The sequence below is a fragment of the Entelurus aequoreus genome, linkage group LG23, assembly GCF_033978785.1.
Source record: "Entelurus aequoreus isolate RoL-2023_Sb linkage group LG23, RoL_Eaeq_v1.1, whole genome shotgun sequence".
Lineage (NCBI taxonomy): Eukaryota > Metazoa > Chordata > Actinopteri > Syngnathiformes > Syngnathidae > Entelurus > Entelurus aequoreus.
This window is the reverse complement of record NC_084753.1, coordinates 38,512,424-38,533,841: the sequence shown is the minus strand read 5'-3', so window position 1 is coordinate 38,533,841 and position 21,418 is coordinate 38,512,424. Positions and strand designations below refer to the sequence as shown.

The 21,418-nt window shown below is 41.3% G+C and overlaps 2 protein-coding genes across 2 annotated transcripts in view; one reads left to right on the top strand and one right to left on the bottom strand.

The window, feature by feature from the left end:
* LOC133640869 (gastrula zinc finger protein xFG20-1-like) overlaps positions 1-21,418 on the top strand; it is a 177,378-nt gene that overhangs the window by 21,177 nt on the left and 134,783 nt on the right. The gene's annotated exons all lie outside the window — the stretch shown is intronic.
* The window catches only part of LOC133641187 (oocyte zinc finger protein XlCOF8.4-like), a 112,188-nt gene that overhangs the window by 14,098 nt on the left and 76,672 nt on the right, over positions 1-21,418 (bottom strand). The window contains exons 2-3 of the mRNA XM_062035121.1: positions 17,417-17,683; positions 5,887-7,124 (exon numbers count right to left, since the gene is read on the bottom strand). Of these exons, the coding sequence (XP_061891105.1) occupies positions 5,887-7,124; positions 17,417-17,683 (1,505 nt within the window). The remainder of the gene's footprint in view (positions 1-5,886; positions 7,125-17,416; positions 17,684-21,418) is intronic.

Genomic DNA, 21,418 nt, shown 5'->3' with positions numbered 1-21,418 from the left:
AAGGAATTCTGAAATAAAATCTTGTCTTCATGAGATCAACACTGTACTGAAGCCCAGAACACTCTACACATTTCCCCTGATTTAGTTTAGATTTAGTTTAGATATAAGGAAAGATTGGCCTGGCCCACTAGGATTCCTCTTTATGTTTGTGAACTTTATAGTCTATACATTTAGAGTGATGTGATAATCAAACACTCTAGAAGTCTACAATGAAAGAGTATATAAGAGAATTGACAGAGTGTGTTTACCTTCAGTGCTGAATGATGAGCAGAGGCAGACTTTGGAGTGTTTTCTTTAGCTTGCTTTCCATGTTTATGTACTCACTGTCCACTGTGTCCAGGTACGTGGAACATGTTTTCCGTGCCATTTGCTGTTTGACGCCTGATATCATGCTAATTAGCTGCCTGAAATCGGGTGACTCCACTGTAGAAATAGCCTGCATGTCTTCTAGCACACACGCTGCAATGGCTCTATCAATGTTGTCCTGGCTAGCAGTCCCTCCGTTAAAATCCAGCCGCTGTTGCTTCAATGGTGTTGGAGGTGAAGTGTCTCTCTTTACTAGCTTCGTCGAAGCATGTTGCTTTTTTAGGTGTTTCAGCAGATTTGAATTGCTGTTTTGGGCAGTAGGTGGGATCTTTCATCCAAGACACAACTTATATTTAACTAAAATGTTATTTTCTCTGTGCTCGACAAAGAAAAAGTAGTGAGAATATTTCCATGTTAAAAAACTCGACTTTGGCTCCGCGATGATGTCTTGTTAGTAAACACAGACACGCCCCCCCCCACCCCACACACACTCACTGCGCGCCTCTTCTCCCGCGCCTCTTCTGCAGCTCTCCAGTAAAACACACTCAGATCGTCTCAGTTTCTAGGCGATACTACATAAAAAATAATGTAAAATAACGCAGTAACGCATCATGTAGTAACGGTAACTGAGTTACTGAATATAAAAAATAACGCAGTAGACTACTAGTTACCGCCGAAAATAACGGCGTTATTGTTACGCCTTAGTCCCAACACTGCAGTTCAGTGTTCTTTAATCTGTGCGTCCATGTACACATATATGTCCTTTATTACACTCTATTAAATAGAGTAAACATCGTTAATAACTGTTTGCATCCGGTTATATTAGTCTGAGCGCACTTTGATGCTTCTCGAGCTAGCTTAGCTTGCTAATTAGCTTAGCGTGTTAGCTGCTAACAAAGAGAGGCGGAAGTGATCAAAACACATCGCTAAGCAGAGATCAAGTGTGAGTGTAAAGTGTTGTGATTGTGTGAAAATGTGCGAAAGAACGATAGCAGAGTACGAGGAGGAACTTTGTCCAACAAAAGAGGAGAAGGAGCGACAACATCAAAAACATCAAGTTGTGTTACACAGAACAGGTTTGTTTTCTTCTTACTCTCACATGTTTACTAACTTTATATTTATTATTAACACTATTCTTGAATAGATTGTCTATAGGAAGATGAATTGTCATGTGAGGATGATGCACTGATTGTTTTATGTTGTTCATAAAAACGAGACAGTTTCAGACACACAATATTTATGAGAGGTTGATGTTCCTCTCAGTGTGTAACAATGTGTATCAACATGTTTACACAAAACTCACACAGTCACCGGGGGAATATTCCAGAGAGCAGGTTAAGTGCAAACTCCTGAGTACGTAAAATGAAGTGTATTAATTGACTCATATCATGTTTTACACTTGGTGAATGTTCATATTAAGATTAAGATTAAAGATTAAAGTACCAATGATTGTCACACACACACTAGATGTGGTGAAATTTGTCCTCTGCATTTGTCCCATCCCCTTGGGGAGCAGTGGGCAGCAGCGGCGCCGCGCCCGGGAATCATTTTGGTGATTTAACCCCCAACTCCAACCCTTTGTTGCTGAGTGCCAAGCAGGGAGGTTATGGGTCCCATTTTTATAGTCTTTGGTATGACTCGGCTGGGATTTGAACTCCAACCTACCGATCTCCGTCATCTCGGAGAAAGCAAACCATCAGGTTGGAGTAAACAGTGGTATTTCAGTTTGAGAACATGAGAAGATAAGGCCCCTTAGTTTGATATTCGCAGGTGAATTGGATCACTTCTCGTAGGAAAAGAGGCCCTAATTGGGACTTCGGAATGCAAAAGTGACAACCATATCCTTGAAAGGAGACTACCTGTCTAGCTCAAACGCCAACCTTTAAGTTATGACTTCAAGCAGTTGTTTTCCAGACACTTACACACCAACATCTCCTTTCGTGGTCAGGTGGTGCTGTTTAGCTTTAGCGCACACCCAGACAGTGAAAGAAGGAATATATAAAACGATGGTTTGGCTTCTCCGGGAGAGGAGTCCTCCATATTTGACCTGACCTCCTCCCAGGAACTGCAGTCCTGTGTAAATGACGCTCGCTGGTAATAAAGCAACTTTTGCTTCAGTGAAGCGTCTTCGACGTCTCTTTTGATCCAGCCGCACTGCCGTGTCGCCCTTCTGTCCGGACGACGATGACAAGACCAGAAATACACTTCAAAAGCTCCAGAGTTTAACCTCCAAAAATAGAGAGGTAAGACAAAGTCAGAGTCACTTGCATAAAACACTGAAAGGGATTGGCGCGGTTGGGAGAGTGGCCGTGCCAGCAACCTGAGGGTTCCTGGTTCGATCCCCACCTTCTACCAACTTCGTCACGTCCGTTGTGTCCTTGGGCAAGACACTTCACCCTTGCTCCTGATGAGTCGTGGTTATTGCCTTGCATGGCAGCTCCCGCCATCAGTGTGTGAATGTGTGTGTGAATGGGTGAATGTGGAAATAGTGTCAAAGCCCTTTGAGTACCTTGAAGGTAGAAAAGCGCTATACAAGTATAACCCATTTACCATTGTTCCTATAACCCCTTTGTTCAAATGTTTGTTCCACTTGGCATCTTGTCTGACTCGCACCATGCACAGCCTTCCTTGTCACATATTGTTACTTTTCCCGCTATCCATCCAGTAATTCAAACTGATCCAGCAGCGCGACTGAAGATTATTTTTACTTACAAAAATCAAGGAACCAGGATACTCGGGAAACAAAAAAAAAGGTAGCCTATATAAAACGACATATATGTGCACATGTATGCACTGATTAAAAATACAGAGCTATAATGCCCACGTTTAGACTTTTCCCCCCAAACGCCATCTTGCTTTTTCCTCCTTCATCTTCTTCTTTCTATTTCCAGCAGACTAGTAGAACGTCTTAGGTGTATTGCTGCCCTCCACAGGTTCTTAACGGGATTTCCTCCTTCTGTCCTATGGCCCACACTACATTCTACAGTCCAGTAGGTGGCAGTATGAACCTTTCAAGTCATGTCTGCAAACTGCCGATAAAAAGAAGAAGTAATAGAGCTGGTTGCTTGTTTGTCTCGCGAAATCTGACAACATGTTTAAATAGAACAATTGACAGGTTGACAACATCCAAACAAACCAAGTCATCTCCAATATATCTCAACATTACACACATCCTCCAGGCTGAGTTAGTCTAGATGATGAAGTAAGCTGGAAACTACATGTAAGTCATATAGAGAAAACATTAAAAAAATTGACTGCGATAATAAATAGAATAAAATACATACCCACAAACAATAACTACATTTATTGTACCCAACTTTAGTTGAAGCATACATTGTTTATTGCATAAAGGTCTGGGGACATACATATAAAACAATCACACAACAATATTCATATTACACAAGAGAGTAATAAAGACAATTAATAGAATGGATTATAGAGACCCAACAAATGATTCATAAAGTCACACATTTTAAAAGTAAATGATCTTGTATAAAAAGACAAATTATGTATAAAGTTAATAATGATATGCTTCCAGAAGTGGTCCAGAAGATGTTTCAGATATGAACCAGTAAATATGAACTAAGAGGGATTTGTGTGTACTCAAAAGCAAAGGTATGAACACATGTAAAACAAATATGTACAAACTCCGTTTCCATATGAGTTGGGAAATTGTGTTAGATGTAAATATAAACGGAATACAATGATTTGCAAATCATTTTCAACCCATATTCAGTTGAATATGCTACAAAGACAACATATTTGATGTTCAAACTCATAAACATTTTTTTTTTGGTGCAAATAATCATTAACTTTAGAATTTGATGCCAGCAACACGTGACAAAGAAGTTGGGAAAGGTGGCAATAAATACTGATAAAGTTGAGGAATGCTCATCAAACACTTATTTGGAACATCCCACAGGTGAACAGGCTAATTGGGAACAGGTGGGTGCCATGATTGGGTATAAAAGTAGATTCCATGAAATGCTCAGTCATTCACAAACAAGGATGGGGCGAGGGTCACCACTTTGTCAACAAATGCGTGAGCAAATTGTTGAACAGTTTAAGAAAAACCTTTCTCAACCAGCTATTGCAAGGAATTTAGGGATTTCACCATCTACGCTCCGTAATATCATCAAAGGGTTCAGAGAATCTGGAGAAATCACTGCACGTAAGCAGCTAAGCCCGTGACCTTCGATCCCTCAGGCTGTACTGCATCAACAAGCGAAATCAGTGTGTAAAGGATATCACCACATGGGCTCAGGAACACTTCAGAAACCCACTGTCAGTAACTACAGTTGGTCGCTACATCTGTAAGTGCAAGTTAAAACTCTCCTATGCAAGGCGAAAATCGTTTATCAACAACACCCAGAAACGCCATCGGCTTCGCTGGGCCTGAGTTCATCTAAGATGGACTGATACGAAGTGGAAAAGTGTTCTGTGGTCTGACGAGTCCACATTTCAAATAGTTTTTGGAAACTGTGGACGTCGTGTCCTCCGGACCAAAGAGGAAAAGAACCATCGGATTGGTATAGGCGCAAATTTGAAAAGCCAGCATCTGTGATGGTATGGGGGTGTATTAGTGCCCAAGACATGGGTAACTTACACATCTGTGAAGGCGCCATTAATGCTGAAAGGTACATACAGGTTTTGGAGCAACATATGTTGCCATCCAAGTAACGTTACCATGGACGCCCCTGCTTATTTCAGCAAGACAATGCCAAGCCACGTGTTACATCAACGTGGCTTCATAGTAAAAGAGTGCGGGTACTAGACTGGCCTGCCTGTAGTCCAGACCTGTCTCCCATTGAAAATGTGTGGCGCATAATGAAGCCTAAAATAGCACAAGGGAGACCCCCGGACTGTTGAACAACTTAAGCTGTACATCAAGCAAGAATGGGAAAGAATTCCACCTGAGAAGCTTAAAAAATGTGTCTCCTCAGTTCCCAAACGTTTACTGAGTGTTGTTAAAAGGAAAGGCCATGTAACACAGTGGTGAACATGCCCTTTCCCAACTACTTTGGCACGTGTTGCAGCCATGAAATTCTAAGTTAATTATTAATTGCAAAAAATAAATAAAGTTTATGAGTTTGAACATCAAATATCTTGTCTTTGTAGTGCATTCAACTGAATATGGGTTGAAAAGGATTTGCAAATCATTGTATTCCGTTTATATTTAAACGGGGTTTGTATATCATATAAAGGAGTTCATCTATAGAACCCTTCATTATTTTAAAAAACATATATAAAACACTATTATGAATAAGTATAAAAGTGAATTATGAATATCTACACATAAAATGTTTATTGTATGTAACATATGTTATGTACTGTTTATTCTCACCTTTTCAGTCAAATTGTTCTGTTCATTTTAAAGTACACAAATGTGTATATTAACTCATGTACTTGACTGAAATAAAAGCACTAATCTGAAGTGTCTAATCTATAAATGTTAGAACCATATTAACAAGATGGTGTTACACACACAACAATGATGTCACACATGTTATATGTGCTGATGTTGTTAGAAAGTCAAAGTTAAAGTTTTGACAGTTTATTTCAAATCCTGCATCTTCATTTGCTGCTGCTGTTCTCACCAGCACACTTGTGTTTCTTACACTGGTACTTAGAAGAGAATCTTTCACCACACACACTGCAACTCAACACTTTCTCTCCTGTGTGTGTCCTCATGTGTGCTTTAAAAGATTTTAGGTGACATAAGCTTTTGTTGCAGCTTGAACAGGAGTATGGTCTTTCACTTGTGTGTGTTCTCATGTGTGATTTTAAATGTGTATTTCTTACAAAACTTTTACCACATTCTGAGCAGGAAAAAGGTTTTTCTCCAGTGTGTATTCTCACGTGTGCTTTGAAATGGTGCTTTTGATTAAAATCTTTACCGCAGATTGAACATGAAAAAGGCTTTTCACCAGTGTGTGTTCTCATGTGTACTTTTAAACTTCGACTTACTACAAAACTTTTACCACATTCTGAGCAGGAAAAAGGTTTTTCTCCAGTGTGTATTCTCATGTGTGCTTTGAAATGGTCCCTTCGAGTAAGGTCTTTACCGCAGATTGAACATGAAAAAGGTTTTTCTCCAGTGTGTGTTCTCATGTGTTTTTTCAAATAAACACTTTGTATAAAACCTTTACCACAGATTGAGCATAAAAATGGTTTTTCTCCAGTGTGTATTCTCATGTGTGTTTTCAAATTACTAGGGTATTTAAAAGTTTTGTCGCAGTGAGAACATGTGAAGTGTGTGTTGTCAGTGTGACATGTCTTATCATCTTTAGAGTCTTCATCATCAGTGTCAGGAGAGTGTGACGTTGTGTCCTCACTATCTGATAGTGGAGCTAAGAGCTTGTCTGCTTGTGATCCTCCACAGTGGTCTCCATCAGCTTCTGTTGTCATGTGTTGAGTTGAGCTGCTGCTTGGAGGCTCCGCCTCTCTCTTCTCCTCACTTTCATCTTTGACCTCATCACCTTCACTCTTCACAGGGACACCAGTCACTGGCATCTTGGTGACATCAACCTCCTCCAGTCCTTCAAGATGCTCTCCCTGCTGACTGATGCTGTGTTCCTCCTCTTCGTCCTTAATGTGAGGGGTCAGTGGATCCACCTCTTCCTCTTTAAAATGGGGTGTCAGTGGGTCCTCCTCTTCCTCTTTAAAATGGGGGATCAGTTGGTGTTCCTCTTCCTTTTTAAAATGGGGGATCAGTGGGTATTCCTCTTCCTTTTTAATGTGGGAGGGCTGTGGCTCCTCCGTCCGCATCCTGAAGCTCCACTTCTGTTGCTCAGGGTGAAGATGTTCTTTACAGACGTCTGCAAGACAAACACACCATCTCTGCTCAGTCACACAATGCATTCATTACTTTTACATGCACTTAGGAAAAACAATTTATTGTATGAACTGTCTTGAAATCTCAGTGATGCACAAACACGCTGCTCTTTACAACATTATTCACAGGAAAAGAAGCACAAACCAGGACGACAGGACTTTTTACTATGGATAGACGATACGGTTTAAAATTGATTTTGCGATCTATTATTTCATATATAATTACTAATAGAACAATCAAAGACCTCATCCTGAATTACTACGGGAACTTCAGGCTCAGGGTCACTTCCGGGAGCATAACATCAGATTGGCACAGGCTTGAAAAAGGCATTATAACTGGGTGTACAATCTCAGTTTGCCTCTTTGCCCTAGCCATGAACATGGTAGTCAAGGCAGCTGAAACGGAATGCAGAGGCCCTCTGTCGAAGTCTGGAACTCGACAGCCCCCCATCAGACCCTTTATGGACGATCTCACTGTCACAACTACATCAGTGCCCGGCGCTAGATGGATACTCCAGGGCCTGGAAAAGCTCATCTCCTGGGCAAGAATGAGCTTTAAACCAAATAAATCCAGGTCGATGGTTCTGAAGAAGGGAAAACTGGCAGACAAGTTCCGCTTCTGCGTGGATGGCACAGCAATCCCATCTATCACAGAGAAACCGGTCAAGAGCCTGGGCAAGGTTTTCGACTGTAGTCTCAGGGATACTGCAGCAATCCAAACAACCATCAAGGAACTGGAGACGTGGTTATCGGCTGTAGACAAGTCTGGCTTACCTGGCCGGTTTAAGGCGTGGATTTACCAGCATGGCGTCTTACCCCAGATACTCTGGCCTCTGTTGTTGTATGAGGTTCCTCTGTCAACAGTGGAGATTCTGGAGAGGAAGATCAGCATCTACCTCCGCCGATGGATGGGCTTTCCACGCAGCCTGTGCAGCACAGCACTGTATGGGAAGACCAACAAGCTCCAGCTCCCCTTCAGTAGCCTGGATGAGGAGTTCAGGGTCTCTCGCACTCGAGAGGCTTTGCTCTATCGTGACTCCAAGGACTCTAAAGTGGCATCAGCAGGCATCGTGGTGCGAACTGGCAGGAAGTGGAGGGCTCATAAAAGCCTGGAGGTTGCTGAGTCTCGGCTGAGACATAGGGCCCTGGTGGGCACGGTGGCAACAGGCCGTGCTGGGCTGGGAGCCTTCCCCCAACCTCACTATGAGAAGGCACGTGGTAAAGACAAACGCCAGCTAGTCCTGAAGGAGGTGCGTGCAGAGGTTGAGGAGGAACGAACCAGCAGGATGGTGGGTATGCAGCAGCAGGGAGCATGGACAACGTGGGAGGGTGCACTGGAGAGGAGGGTGACCTGGTCTGAGATCAGGCTGGCTGAACCCCAGTGCGTTAAGTTCATGGTTCAAGCTGTCTACGACGTCCTACCCAGCCCAGCCAATCTCCATCTCTGGGGCATGATTGACTCTCCAGCCTGTGTGCTGTGCTCCAGGAAAGGCTCGCTGGAGCACATCCTAAGCAGCTGCTCTAAAGCTCTGGGGGAGGGCCGCTACCGCTGGCGGCTGACCAAGTGCTGAAGACCGTTGCTGAAGCCATAGCTAAAGCCGTGGCCAAAAACAACAGCAGCAAGCAACAACTTGGCAATAGGAGAATTGCCTTTGTCAGGGCTGGAGAGCAGCCACAGTCACAGCCCAAACCAGGAGCCGGGCTCCTCACCTCAGCATTGGACTGGGATCTTCGAGTGGACTTGGGCAAGCAGCTCAAGTTTCCAGACTATGTTACAACAACTTCGTTGAGGCCAGACATCTTGCTTACATCAGTATCTTCACGGCAGGTGCTACTGATAGAGCTGACAGTTCCTTGGGAGGATCGCATAGAGGAGGCAAACGAGCGGAAGTGGTCAAAGTACCAGGAACTAGTCGAGCAATGCCGCAGAGGAGGCTGGAGGGCACGGTGTGAGCCCATCGAAGTGGGGTGTAGAGGCTTTTCTGGCCGCTCACTGTGCAAGGTGTTCACACTACTTGGCATCACAGGTGATAGGAAAAGGAAGGCCATCAAGACCACCATGGAGGCAGCAGAGAGAGCCTCTAGATGGCTTTGGATCAGGAGGAGCGAACTGTGGGTCAATGCTACTGGGACACAAGCTGGGGTCTGATCAACCCTGGCTGGGTCACCTGAGGGAGGGGGTATGATGTTGAAAGACCCGAAACGCCCGGTGATCTCAGGCACATCACTGAGGATGTGTCCCAGTGCATCTGAGGATGTATCTTACAATCATAATTATAAGCGCTAACGCTAAGGACCTACTTTTAGCGGCGCATTGATCACAGAAGTAACTAGCTTATGCTGCTATATTGACATACTGAGCTGCTTTCTCGCCTCTAAGATGGTGAAAGCTAATTCTAGATTATAAATCATGCTTCTCACTTATGTAGTAGAAGGTTGTGGACATAAACCGGAGAACTTGGTCAACTTTGACATCCAACTTAGACCTGGAGATGGCAAGAAAGACACAAAAATACGCTTTTTTGCACCCACCCTTTTTTAACCCTTTACGAGGATTAATTCTTCATCTAAACGGGAAGATCCCATCAGTCGGCATCCCAGTGAGAGCAGACATTGTATGCTTAAAATGAGCAAGATATGTAAATATGACTGTGGAGAGGCGGGGCCGGCAGTCCGACAGAGAGGCAGGGCACACCGGAGTGTGGAGCGCTCAGCTGGGCACAATTTAATAATCCTCGTGAACTGTATAAGAGGGCAGATGCCCTCTTATACAGTTCACGAGGATTATTAAATTATTAAAAAAGCCCCACCTCTCCTCAATGACATGTTATAAGAATGTTATTACATTACATATATACTTACACCGTGTATTTAAAATGTTGAACGGGGTTTTAGGATGTTATTTAGAGCACTTTATAGGCAGAATAGAGTGGCTATCAATGACTCAATTGTTAGCTAACTTTTGCTAAGGTTTATTTTCTATTGAGGATGCATTAACCATTGACCTGCTCAGTGGCCTTGTGGTTAGAGTGTCTGCCCTGAGACTGGAAAGTCGTGAGTTCAAAGCCCGGCCGAGTCATACCAAAGACTATAACAATGGGACCCATTGCCTCCTTGCTTGGCACTCAGCATCCAGGGTTGGGGGTTAAATCACCAAATGATTCCCGAGCGTGGCCACCGAGGAGCTTTTTAACTACCTCAGCAACTTCAGCCCCAGAAATAGGAGAGCCCAACACAGATTCCCCAGGCACTGCTTTCTCATAGGAAGATGTGTTGGTGGGATTGAGGAGGTCTTCTAAGTATTCCCTCCACCAATCCACAACAGCTGCAGTAGACGTCAGCAGCACACCATCCTCACCATACACGGTGTTGACAGTGCACTGCTTCCCCCCCCTGAGGCGGCGGATGGTGGACCAGAATCGCTTCGAAGCCGCCCGGAAGTCGTTTTCCATGGCTTCCTCAAACTCCTCCCATGTCCGAGTTTTTGCCTCCGCGACCGCTGAAGCTGCACTTCGCTTGGCCTGTCGGTACCTGTCCGCTGCCTCTGGAGTCCCATGAGCCAAAAGGACCTGATAGGACTCTTTATTCAGCTTGACGGCATCCCTCACTGCTGGTGTACACCAGCGGGTTCTAGGATTACCGCCACGACAGGCACCAACCGCGGCCACAGCTCCAATCAGCCGCCTCGACAATAGAGGCACGGAACATGGTCCACTCGGACTCAATATCCAGTACCTCCCTCGTGACATGTTCAAAGTTCTTCCGGAGGTGGGAATTGAAACTCTCTCTGACAGGAGACTCTGCTAGACGTTCCCAGCAGACCCTCACAATGCGTTTGGGCCTGCCAGGTCCGTCTGGCATCCTCCCCCACCATCGGAGCCAGCTCACCACCAGGTGGTGATCAGTAGAAAGCTCTGCTCCTCTCTTCACCCGAGTGTCCAAAACATGAGGCCGCAAATCCGATGACACAACTACAAAGTCAATCATGGAACTGCGGCCTATGGTGTCCTGGTGCCAAGTGCACACATGGACACCCTTATGCTTGAACATGGTGTTTGTTATGGACAATCCGTGACGAGCACAAAAGTCAGATAACAAAGCACCACTTGGGTTCACATCCGGGCGGCCATTCTTCCCAAGCACGCCTCTCCAGGTTTCACTGTCGTTGCCAACATGAGCGTTGAAGTCCCCCAGTAGAACAAGGGAAACACCCGAGGGAGCACTCTCCAGTACTCCCTCAAGGGAATCCAAAAGCAGTGGGTACTCTGAGCTGCTGTTTTGTGTGTAAGCACAAACAACAGTCAGGACCCGTTCCCCCACCCGAAGGCGGAGGGAAGCTACCCTCTCGTCTACTGGGTTAAAGTCTAACGTGCAGGCTTTGAGCCGGGGGGGCAACAATAATTGCCACCCCAGCCCGTTGCCTCTCATTGCCTGCAACGCCAGAGTGGAAAAGAGACCAGCACCTCTCGAGAGAACTGGTTCCAGAGACCTTGCTGTGCGTTGAAGTGAGTCGGACTATATCTAGCCGGAACTTCTCCACCTTGCGCACCAGCTTAGGCTCCTTCCCTCCCAGCGAGGTGACGTTCCACGTCCCAAGAGCCAGCTTATGTAGCCCAGGATCGGACCGCCAAGTGCCCTGCCTTCGGCTTCCGCCCAGCTCACACTGCACCCGACCTCTATGACCCCTCCCATGAGTGGTGAGCCATTGGAGGGGGGACCCACGTTGCCTCTTCGGGTCCTCGAGTTGTACTTTTCATAAAGGTCCTTGGGTTATATATAGAGTTATATATATACACACGCACACACATACATATATACAGTGTACATATACTGTATACACACAAACACTCAATTTGACATACAAAGAAACTACTATTTTTAAGAACAAGTTACAGTAATATATAATACATATGAAATATAATATATATATACATGCTTATACATAATATGTATATTATATATATTATATTATATATACACATATAAATCATATGGGTAGATATTTGCTCCAAAAAGGGTAACATATGCAGAGATGAGATGTGTCAATATGAAAATATTACTTTAAATACATTTTTGGCAGCAACAAAGTGGCCATTTGGGTAGATATTTGCTCTACAAAGGGTATTTCAACAAGTAAACAGTACAGTAGGTACTTGATTTTGATATCTGTAATGCTCATAAGGGTATTCTAGTAAAATACGCGTGTGTAAATATGCGATGTGTAAATATCAAACTATTACGTCAAATCACTTTTTGTCAGGCAATATTACATTTAATGACAATTTTACATAAATGAATACATCCAAACACGTTGTACATATTTATTATGTGCAGGAAGAAATAACAGTTACAATTGTGTGTATCTTCCAAGCAAGAAAGAGGTTTTGTCACATCAACATGGGACTAACAACACTCCTTTAAATCTCATCAATACCACAGAAGAGGCAAACTGTACTTTACTGGGCACGATAAAGTCTTAAATAATGTCAAACACGTAGCGATACAATAATCAGGAAGATAAAGTGTTTGTCTTACACCTAGTAATCCGCTGTGGACAGACCAAGCCAAAAATGCAGGTTCAGCGAGCTCTGCTCGCCCCCGCGAAGGAAATATATTTTTGGCAGGCATTCACATTTTGCCACAACACACCTAAAGGGACATGGGGGAAAGTCCTAGTTGGAAATACAGCCAAATTAACTCCTGAACTGGCATTTTCACTCAGACCTCAAACCACGCACACGCATCCGATGATTTCTGGTGTGGACCAGAAACTATCTGGTGCGCACGAGATACATATCTACATAACATTTGTCCCCGTGTCCCTTTAGGGCAGACCTGGGCATTTTGTGGCGCGCGGGCCCTTTGTGCGTCCCTGTCCGGCCCGCGTGAGGCCAATCATAAATTACAAAATACATTTTAAAAAGTATCTATGTCGATTGTGCAATACAACGGTGCTGCTTTTGTTTTGAAAAGCCTTATTTGTATTACTTCCGTGTGGACGTATGCGCGTGCGTGATTGTGAGTGAATGTGAACAGCGGCAATCACAAATTACAAAATACATTTTAAAAAACATCTATGTCGTGCGTGCAATACAACTGTGCTGCTTTTATTTTGAAAAGTGTTATTTATGGACGTATGTCCGTGTGTAACCTGTGAGTGAAGGTGCACAGCGACAAGTGATGCCCGGTTACCCACGAGATGTCAGCTCACGCTAAAAAAAGAAAAGTGGACGACGAATGCCGTGTTTTCAACAAGACATGGACTGCCAGGTATTTCTTTACAGAAATTAAAAGGTAAAGCCGTGTGCTTAATTTGTGGTACACAGGTTGCTGTGTTTAAAGAATATCTTTTGAATCGCCACTATACGACGAAGCACGAGGAAAAACATCGGAATCTGTCTGATGAAGAGTGCGCAAGGGAGGCAAATGCGTTGATGGTAAAACTGCAAACCCAACAAGGACTTTTTGCCAAATTTCACACCCCCAGAGATGCAGCTGTCAGGACAAGTTTTGTCATTCCTCACAAAATCGCCAGAAAAAGTAAAGCGTTTTCTGATGGAGAGTTTATTAAGGAGTGCTTATTGGACTCTGTGGCACTGATATGCCCGGAGAAGAGGGGCGCATTTGAGAACGTGTCACTCTCCCGACGCACTGTAACGAGGCGGGTTGAGACCATCGCTGGAAACTTGGAGCTTCAGCTGAAGAACAGAACGGCCGACTTTGACTGTTTTTCGCTGGCTTTGGATGAGAGCTGCGATGTACGTGACACCGCCCAGCTGCTCATCTTCTTACGTGGGATAACTGCAGACTTTCAAATCCCGGAGGAGCTGGCAGCCATGCAGTCAATTAAAGGGACAACCACAGGTAATGACTTGTTCACAGAGTCATTATGTTTGGACATGTTAGGACTGAAATGGGACCAGCTGGCAGGTGTGACAACAGATTGTTGGACAATTCTGACGGGGAAATATGTTGGACTTTTGTTTGTCGTATTGCAGTATTTCTATAAACTTGTTAAGTTGTTTGTTGTTTTTCCTTGTTTGTTGAACAAAGTTAAAGTGTGAACAAGTTAAAAATAAAATGCAGTGATTCAATGATTGTTTTTGTATTCTTATTTCAATTTCACATAGCCTAATATAAATATTTAAGGATTAAGAGTTTAAATAAAACCATCAAAAGCAATCTGCTTTTGTATAAAGTTAAGTTAGGTTAAATGAAATTATTACTATTATTATTATTTATTTTTTATTATCTTACGGTATATCAAAAATAATATTGAGCAAAATTTAATTGAAATATTGTCGAAGTGGCCCTCCAGCAGTGCTCGGGTTGCTCATGCGGCCCCCGGTAAAAATTAATTGCCCACCCCTGCTCTGACCAGAGAATAATTTCGCCACACCTAGTGTGTGTGTGACAATTATTGGTACTTTAACTTTAAGAAACAGCGCTAGTGCACATGCGCCATCTTCAGAGGCGCGCCGCCGCTGCATTTCCAGGAAGTGAGCAATGTCGCCTAAAATGCATGACTAAATGAGGGTTTTCGATCATTAAAAATGAAACGGTAGTACCCAATGTCCAAAATTTTACTGCAGTTTATCATTATACTGTTTACCATTATATCCCTGATACACACACATATACATATAAACACATATATATGTACATACACATAAAACTGATGTAAGTGTACCACTAGTGGTATACCAAATATTATTTTATTATTTAAGTACAGTGTTTTATTTTCCTATATTCAAACACAATGTTACTGTTCAAACTGTATGTAATGTTACAGTGGTTAAAATATTAAATATATATGTGTTAAATAAAGTGTCCTCCTTGTGTTTAATGAATAATTAAGGCCTACTATGCTACTGTATTTAAATGCTGTTCATGATGGTGGTACTTGGAGATCCAAGTATTTTCTGAGGTGGTACTTGGTGAAAAAAGTTTGACAACTACTGACGTAGTGACATTGTAAACTACATTGGCAGCCACCATTTTGTTGTACCCAAACGACGTCTGCTCATACATCGCGCTTCCAACGAGATCCCGTTTTTTATCTCGAGTTAACAGGGAAAGGAGAAAGCAATATCTGCCTCATTTCATTTTTCTCAAAATACTTTCCACTGTGTTCGTTAGAAAGTTCCACAACTGTTCACGTTATCCCACGCTTGTGCTACAGCACTCATCTCATTGTGCAACATGTGAATGTTTGAAGTGGAACTAAATGTGATCTCTGAAAGGGGTACACATTATTTCCAAAGCAGGGCCCCCATCCACATATACAATACTAGAACATATCTGATGAAAAACAACATTATTTTGTTATTTTAATTATAAGTGGGCCGTACCACTTGTTAGGGTTGTACGGTATACCGTATTAGTATAGTACCACTAATGAATCATTTTCATTAATACCATTTTTGTGGTCCCCTTTATTTAGAAAAGTACCAAAATGATTTTAGTACCGCTACAACACTACCACCTATATTTGAATATTGTCTAATGGAAATGACTGCTGTGTGATAATCACATGAATAACCAGTGTTGGCGTTAACACACTTTTTATGTCTTTTTACGCATTGAAATCAAAAAGGACGTGCATTTCCGTAAGTCCGCGTGTCCCTGGGATGCAGAATTTTTAGTTTTTTTAACCGACCTGCCTTCTCCGGGTCAAAACTCCAGTTTGCTTGTTTTTTTAATTGATTATTGCTTTCCGCCGGTGTTTTGTTTTGTTTATTGTGACGGTGCGCTCTTATCACGCCGTCACTTGAGGACCGGCACGTCAGCGGGAGCAAGCGCGCTGTCACAAAGACAATGTCAGTGTCGCCACTTGGAGAAGATAACCGGGTCAAATTCCCGTCCCCATTTTTTTCTCTCCCCAAGATGGCGCCGCTGTAGTGGCTGCTGTTGGCAGGAGCTCTGTGCTCTTGTGTCATTCTTTTGTGTTCAGGATGTTTCCTTCTTGTTTTCATGCAGGGTTTTTTTGCCTTTTGGTTGGGGACCCTTTGGGACTGTGTGACTAGGGGTGTGGTGACTTCTGCGGTGCTTTTTTTGTGGACTTCTGGATCTGCCTCCCGGGACCCTTTTGGCCATGGAGACCAGCTGCTGGGTCTCTGCCACACCAGAGTCTGTTTGGAGAGACAGGAGGAGATGCGGATGAAGAGACAGGGCTGCGGAGCTGGCGCTGAGAGCCGGGACGGACAAGCTTCACAGTGTCTTGGCTGAATGAGCAGGTATCGGACACCTCGGTCTCCTTGGACGTATCCTCGCTCATCCGTGCGGACTGGACACTGGCAGAGAGTTGGTGGGCGGCCGAGGAAGGAGTCTGCTCTCTTGGTTGCTTTGTTGGGTCTGCTCCTGTCTCTGGCCATGTTCACCCACCCCAGCATACGATGGCGTGGAACACCGCAGAGGCCACCACAGTGTATATGTGGTTTTTTTTTGTTTTTTTTACTTTTGTGGCTGTGTGTAGAAGTAGCTGGTCTTTTAATGTCTTTAATGTCCGTTGTGTTCTTTGATGTTTCCCTCTTACACACATGTTTCTGTGTGCCATGGCTATGAGTTTGTTTTTCTCTTTGGCTTCAGCCTGGACGCCCTCTCCAGGGGCCCAGGCTGAGACTGATTTTTTTTTCCTCCCCCCTCCTCCCCTCTCCCCAGCGTTGACCTGATTCTCACCTTTTTTGTAAGGGGCGCTGGAAGTCGGCAGACCCGTCAGCGATCCTGTTCTGTCTCCCTGTAATGTTTGTCTGCTCTTGAATGGGATTGTGCTGAAATTCTTAATTTCCCCTCTGGGATTATTAAAGTATTTCTGATTCTGATTGCGCTTTTATTGGCCGTCTTCAAAGTAATTAACTTTCCGGTACAATTTCTTAAATTTTGATTCACCGAAAGTTTTATCAGTTTTATCCGTTTATCAATACTTTGCACTCGGACAACTTTACCACAAGGGGGCTGTCAAAAGAAAGACTTTAGAAAGACAAGAAAACTTTGCTAATTAGTACTGATAAACTAGATTGATTGAGACATTGCTGGACAGCAGAGAAGTAACTAAATCCAAATAGACGTTGAATACATTTTTTAAATATATATGGCTTGTATCTTCAGTAGGGATATAAATCGTTAAGAATTTATCGATGTGATACGCTAATCGATACTCAATATCGATACCAGTATTTATCTGTACTCTTATCGGTACTTCATGTAATTTGTGGAAATAAAAAATGAACATGTGTCACAAACATTGTATTAGATGATATGTGGATGTTGTGCTTACTTGGACTGTGATGAAGCTGTGAGGACTCAGGTGGTTTGTCTTCATGCTCTTCAGTCTTCACAGAGACAACAGTCAGTGGAAACTTGGTGAGATCAGCCTCCTCCTGCCCTACAGGACACTCTCCCACCTCTTCCTCTTTAAAATAGGGGGGCTGTGGATCCTCCTTGTCCCCTTTAAAATGTGAGGGCTGTGGATCCTCTAAAGTGAAACTGTCCCCCTGCAGATGAGGGAGACATTCTTCTTGGTGTCCAATCAGCTGATGGATGTCTACAGGACACAAACAAAACACATTTTAGCTCCTATATGCTAAATATTAAATTGTACATGAAATATAGGGTTGTGGCTATTGAAAATGTAATTAATCAAGTGTTCTACTGGAAATGTTTTTGATTCATCGAGTAACTGGATAAAACATAGTGTTGCTTGTTTGAAGACAAATTTAAGCGACTTTAAGACATCTCACTTAATAATGAACGGCCAATTGGTTTGAGATGGTATGAGATCAAGATGTCATCTTTAGATCAGGCCTTGTTTTTTCAACAATCACTGCCACATTAAAAAGTTAAAGTACCAATGATTGTCACACACACACTAGGTGTGGCGAGATTATTCTCTGCATTTGACCCATCACCCTTGATCACCCCCTGGGAGGTGAGGGGAGCAGTGAGCAGCAGCGGTGGCCGCGCCCGGGAATCCTTTCTGCAGTGATTTAACCCCTAATTCCAACCCTTGATGCTGAGTGCCAAGCAGGGAAGTAATGGGTCCCATTTTTATAGTCTTTGGTATGACTCGGTCAGGTTTGAACTCACAACCTTCGGATCTCAGGGCGGACACTCTAACCCAGTGGTTCTTAACCTGGGTTCAAACGAAATGTAGGGGTTCGATTAGTCAGCCTCAGGGGTTCAGCGGAGCCTCCGCCGCGGAGGTCAAGACACACCCGACTCATCGTGTAAATAAAAACTTCTCCCTATCGGCGTATTATGGATACCCCCAAACAATGTTCCTTCTAATTTTCCATCTGATTTGCAGGTGTGTAATTTCTTGGGAGTTCATGCACTGTGTTGGTTTTTGTTCTTTGAACGAGGTGATGTTCATGCACGGTTCATTTTGTGCACCAGGAAAAAAACATATAACTTTGTCTTGAATTTGAAATTTTAAAAAAAAATATTTTTCACTAAAGGAAGGGTTCGGTGGATGCGCATATGAAACTGGTGGGGTTCGGTACCTCCAACAAGGTTAAGAACCACTGCTCTAACCACTAGGCCACTGAGTAGGTGGATGTAGTAGGTGTTGTAGTAGGTTAATGGATGCACCAATATGAAGGAAATAACAGGTCAGTATAGCTTTTACACACATAAATAACTTGTCAAACCTGCCAGCTAGCATGCTAGGTTTACAGCGCCAGTTACCATGGTAACTGACTCTGACTTTGTCTTACCTCTCTTATTTTTGGAGGTAAAACTCTCAAGCTTTACATACTCAGGAGTTTGCACTTAACCTGCTCTCTGGAATATTCCCCCGGTGACTGTGTGAGTTTTGTGTAAACATGTTGATACACATTGTTACAAACTGAGAGGAACATCAACCTCTCATAAATATTGTGTGTCTGAAACTGTCTCGTTTTTATGAACAACATAAAACAATCAGTGCATCATCCTCACATGACAATTCATCTTCCTATAGACAATATATTCAAGAATAGTGTTAATAATAAATATAAAGTTAGTAAACATGTGAGAGTAAGAAGTAAACAAACCTGTTCTGTGTAACACAACTTGATGTTTTTGATGTTGTCGCTCCTTCTCCTCTTTTGTTGGACAAAGTTCCTCCTCGTACTCTGCTATCGTTCTTTCGCACATTTTCACACAATCACAACACTTTACACTCACACTTGATCTCTGCTTAGCGATGTGTTTTGATCACTTCCGCCTCTCTTTGTTAGCAGCTAACAAGCTAAGCTAATTAGCAAGCTAAGCTAGCTCGAGAAGCGTCAAAGTGCGCTCAGACTAATATAACCGGATGCAAACAGTTATTAACGATGTTTACTCTATTTAATAGAGTGTAATAAAGGACATATATGTGTACATGGACGCACAGATTAAGAACACTGAACTGTGACGACTGCAATAACGTCTTCACAGTCAGACGCCATCTTGCTTTATCCTCGCCGTGTTTGGTTCGCGCGCAGTGTTGTCAGATCTCGCGAGAGAAACAAGTACAACCAGCTCTCTCCCCCGGTACAACTATTTTATTATATACTATTTACTTATTCTGAAAATAAAAGTAAACTTGTCCATTTCAAATTTTCAAAACAAAGAAATACAACTAATTTTCGTAAAAATATTCAAATATTTAACAATGTATTGAAACAACAGTAGCATAAGGAAAGAAAAAAAAGAAACAAAATACACTCATGATATATTTTTTCTCTTTGATGCTAATAGTTTTTATAATGTATTTTAGAATGTGGGAGGTTTTCATGTTCTTTTTAAATTTCCTTTGGCATTATATATATATATATATATATATATATATATATATATATATATATATATATATATATATATATATATATATATATATATATATATATATATATATATATATATATATATATATATATATATATATATATATATATATATATATATATATGTATGTGTGGGAAAAAAATCACAAGACTATTTCATCTCCTCTCATATATATATATATATATATATATATATATACATATATATATATATATATATATATATATATATATATATATATATATATATATATATATATATATATATATATATATGTATATATATATATATATATATATATATATATATATATATATATATATATATATATATATATATATATATATATATATATATATATATATATATACCCCACATTCTAAAATACATTCTAAAAACTATTAGCATCAAAGAAAAAAATAATATAATGTGTGTAATATTTATTTTGTCTTTCCTTACGCTACTGTTGTTTCAATACAATGTTAAATATTATTACTATTATTATATATATATATATATATATATATATATATATATATATATAGATGTATATATATATATACACATATATATATATATACACATACATATATATATATATATGTACATATATATATATATATATATATATATATATATATATATATATATATATATATATATGTATATATGTATATATATATATATATATATATATATATATATATATATATATATATATATATATATATATATATGTATATATCAAATGTAAAGTAGATTACAAATACAATCTATTATATAAATTATATATATATATATATATATATATATATATATATATATATATATATATATATATATATATATATATATAATATATTATATATTATATATATATATATATATATATATATATATATATATATATATATATATATATATATATATATATATATATATATATATATATATATAAAATGTATATATATATATAGGGACGGCGTGGCGAAGTTGGTAGAGTGGCTGTGCCAGCAATCGGAGTGTTGCTGGTTTCTGGGGTTCAATCCCCACCTTCTACCTTCCTAGTCACGTATATGTAAAATGAAGTGTATTAATTGACTCATATCATGTTCTACACTTGGTGAATGTTCATATTCATCTCGGAGAAAGCAAACCATCAGGTTTGAGTAAACAGTGGTATTTCAGTTTGAGCACATGATAAGATAAGGTCCCTTAGTTTGATATTCGCAGGTGGATTGGATCACTTCTCGTAGGAAAAGAGGCCCTAATTGGGACTTCGGAATGCAAAAGTGACAACCATATCCTTGAAAGGAGACTACCTGTCTAGCTCAAACGCCAACCTTTAAGTTATGACTTAAAGCAGTTGTTTTCCAGACACTTACACACCAACATCTCCTTTCGTGGTCAGGTGGTGCTGTTTAGCTTTAGCGCACACCCAGACAGTGAAAGAAGGAATATATAAAACGAT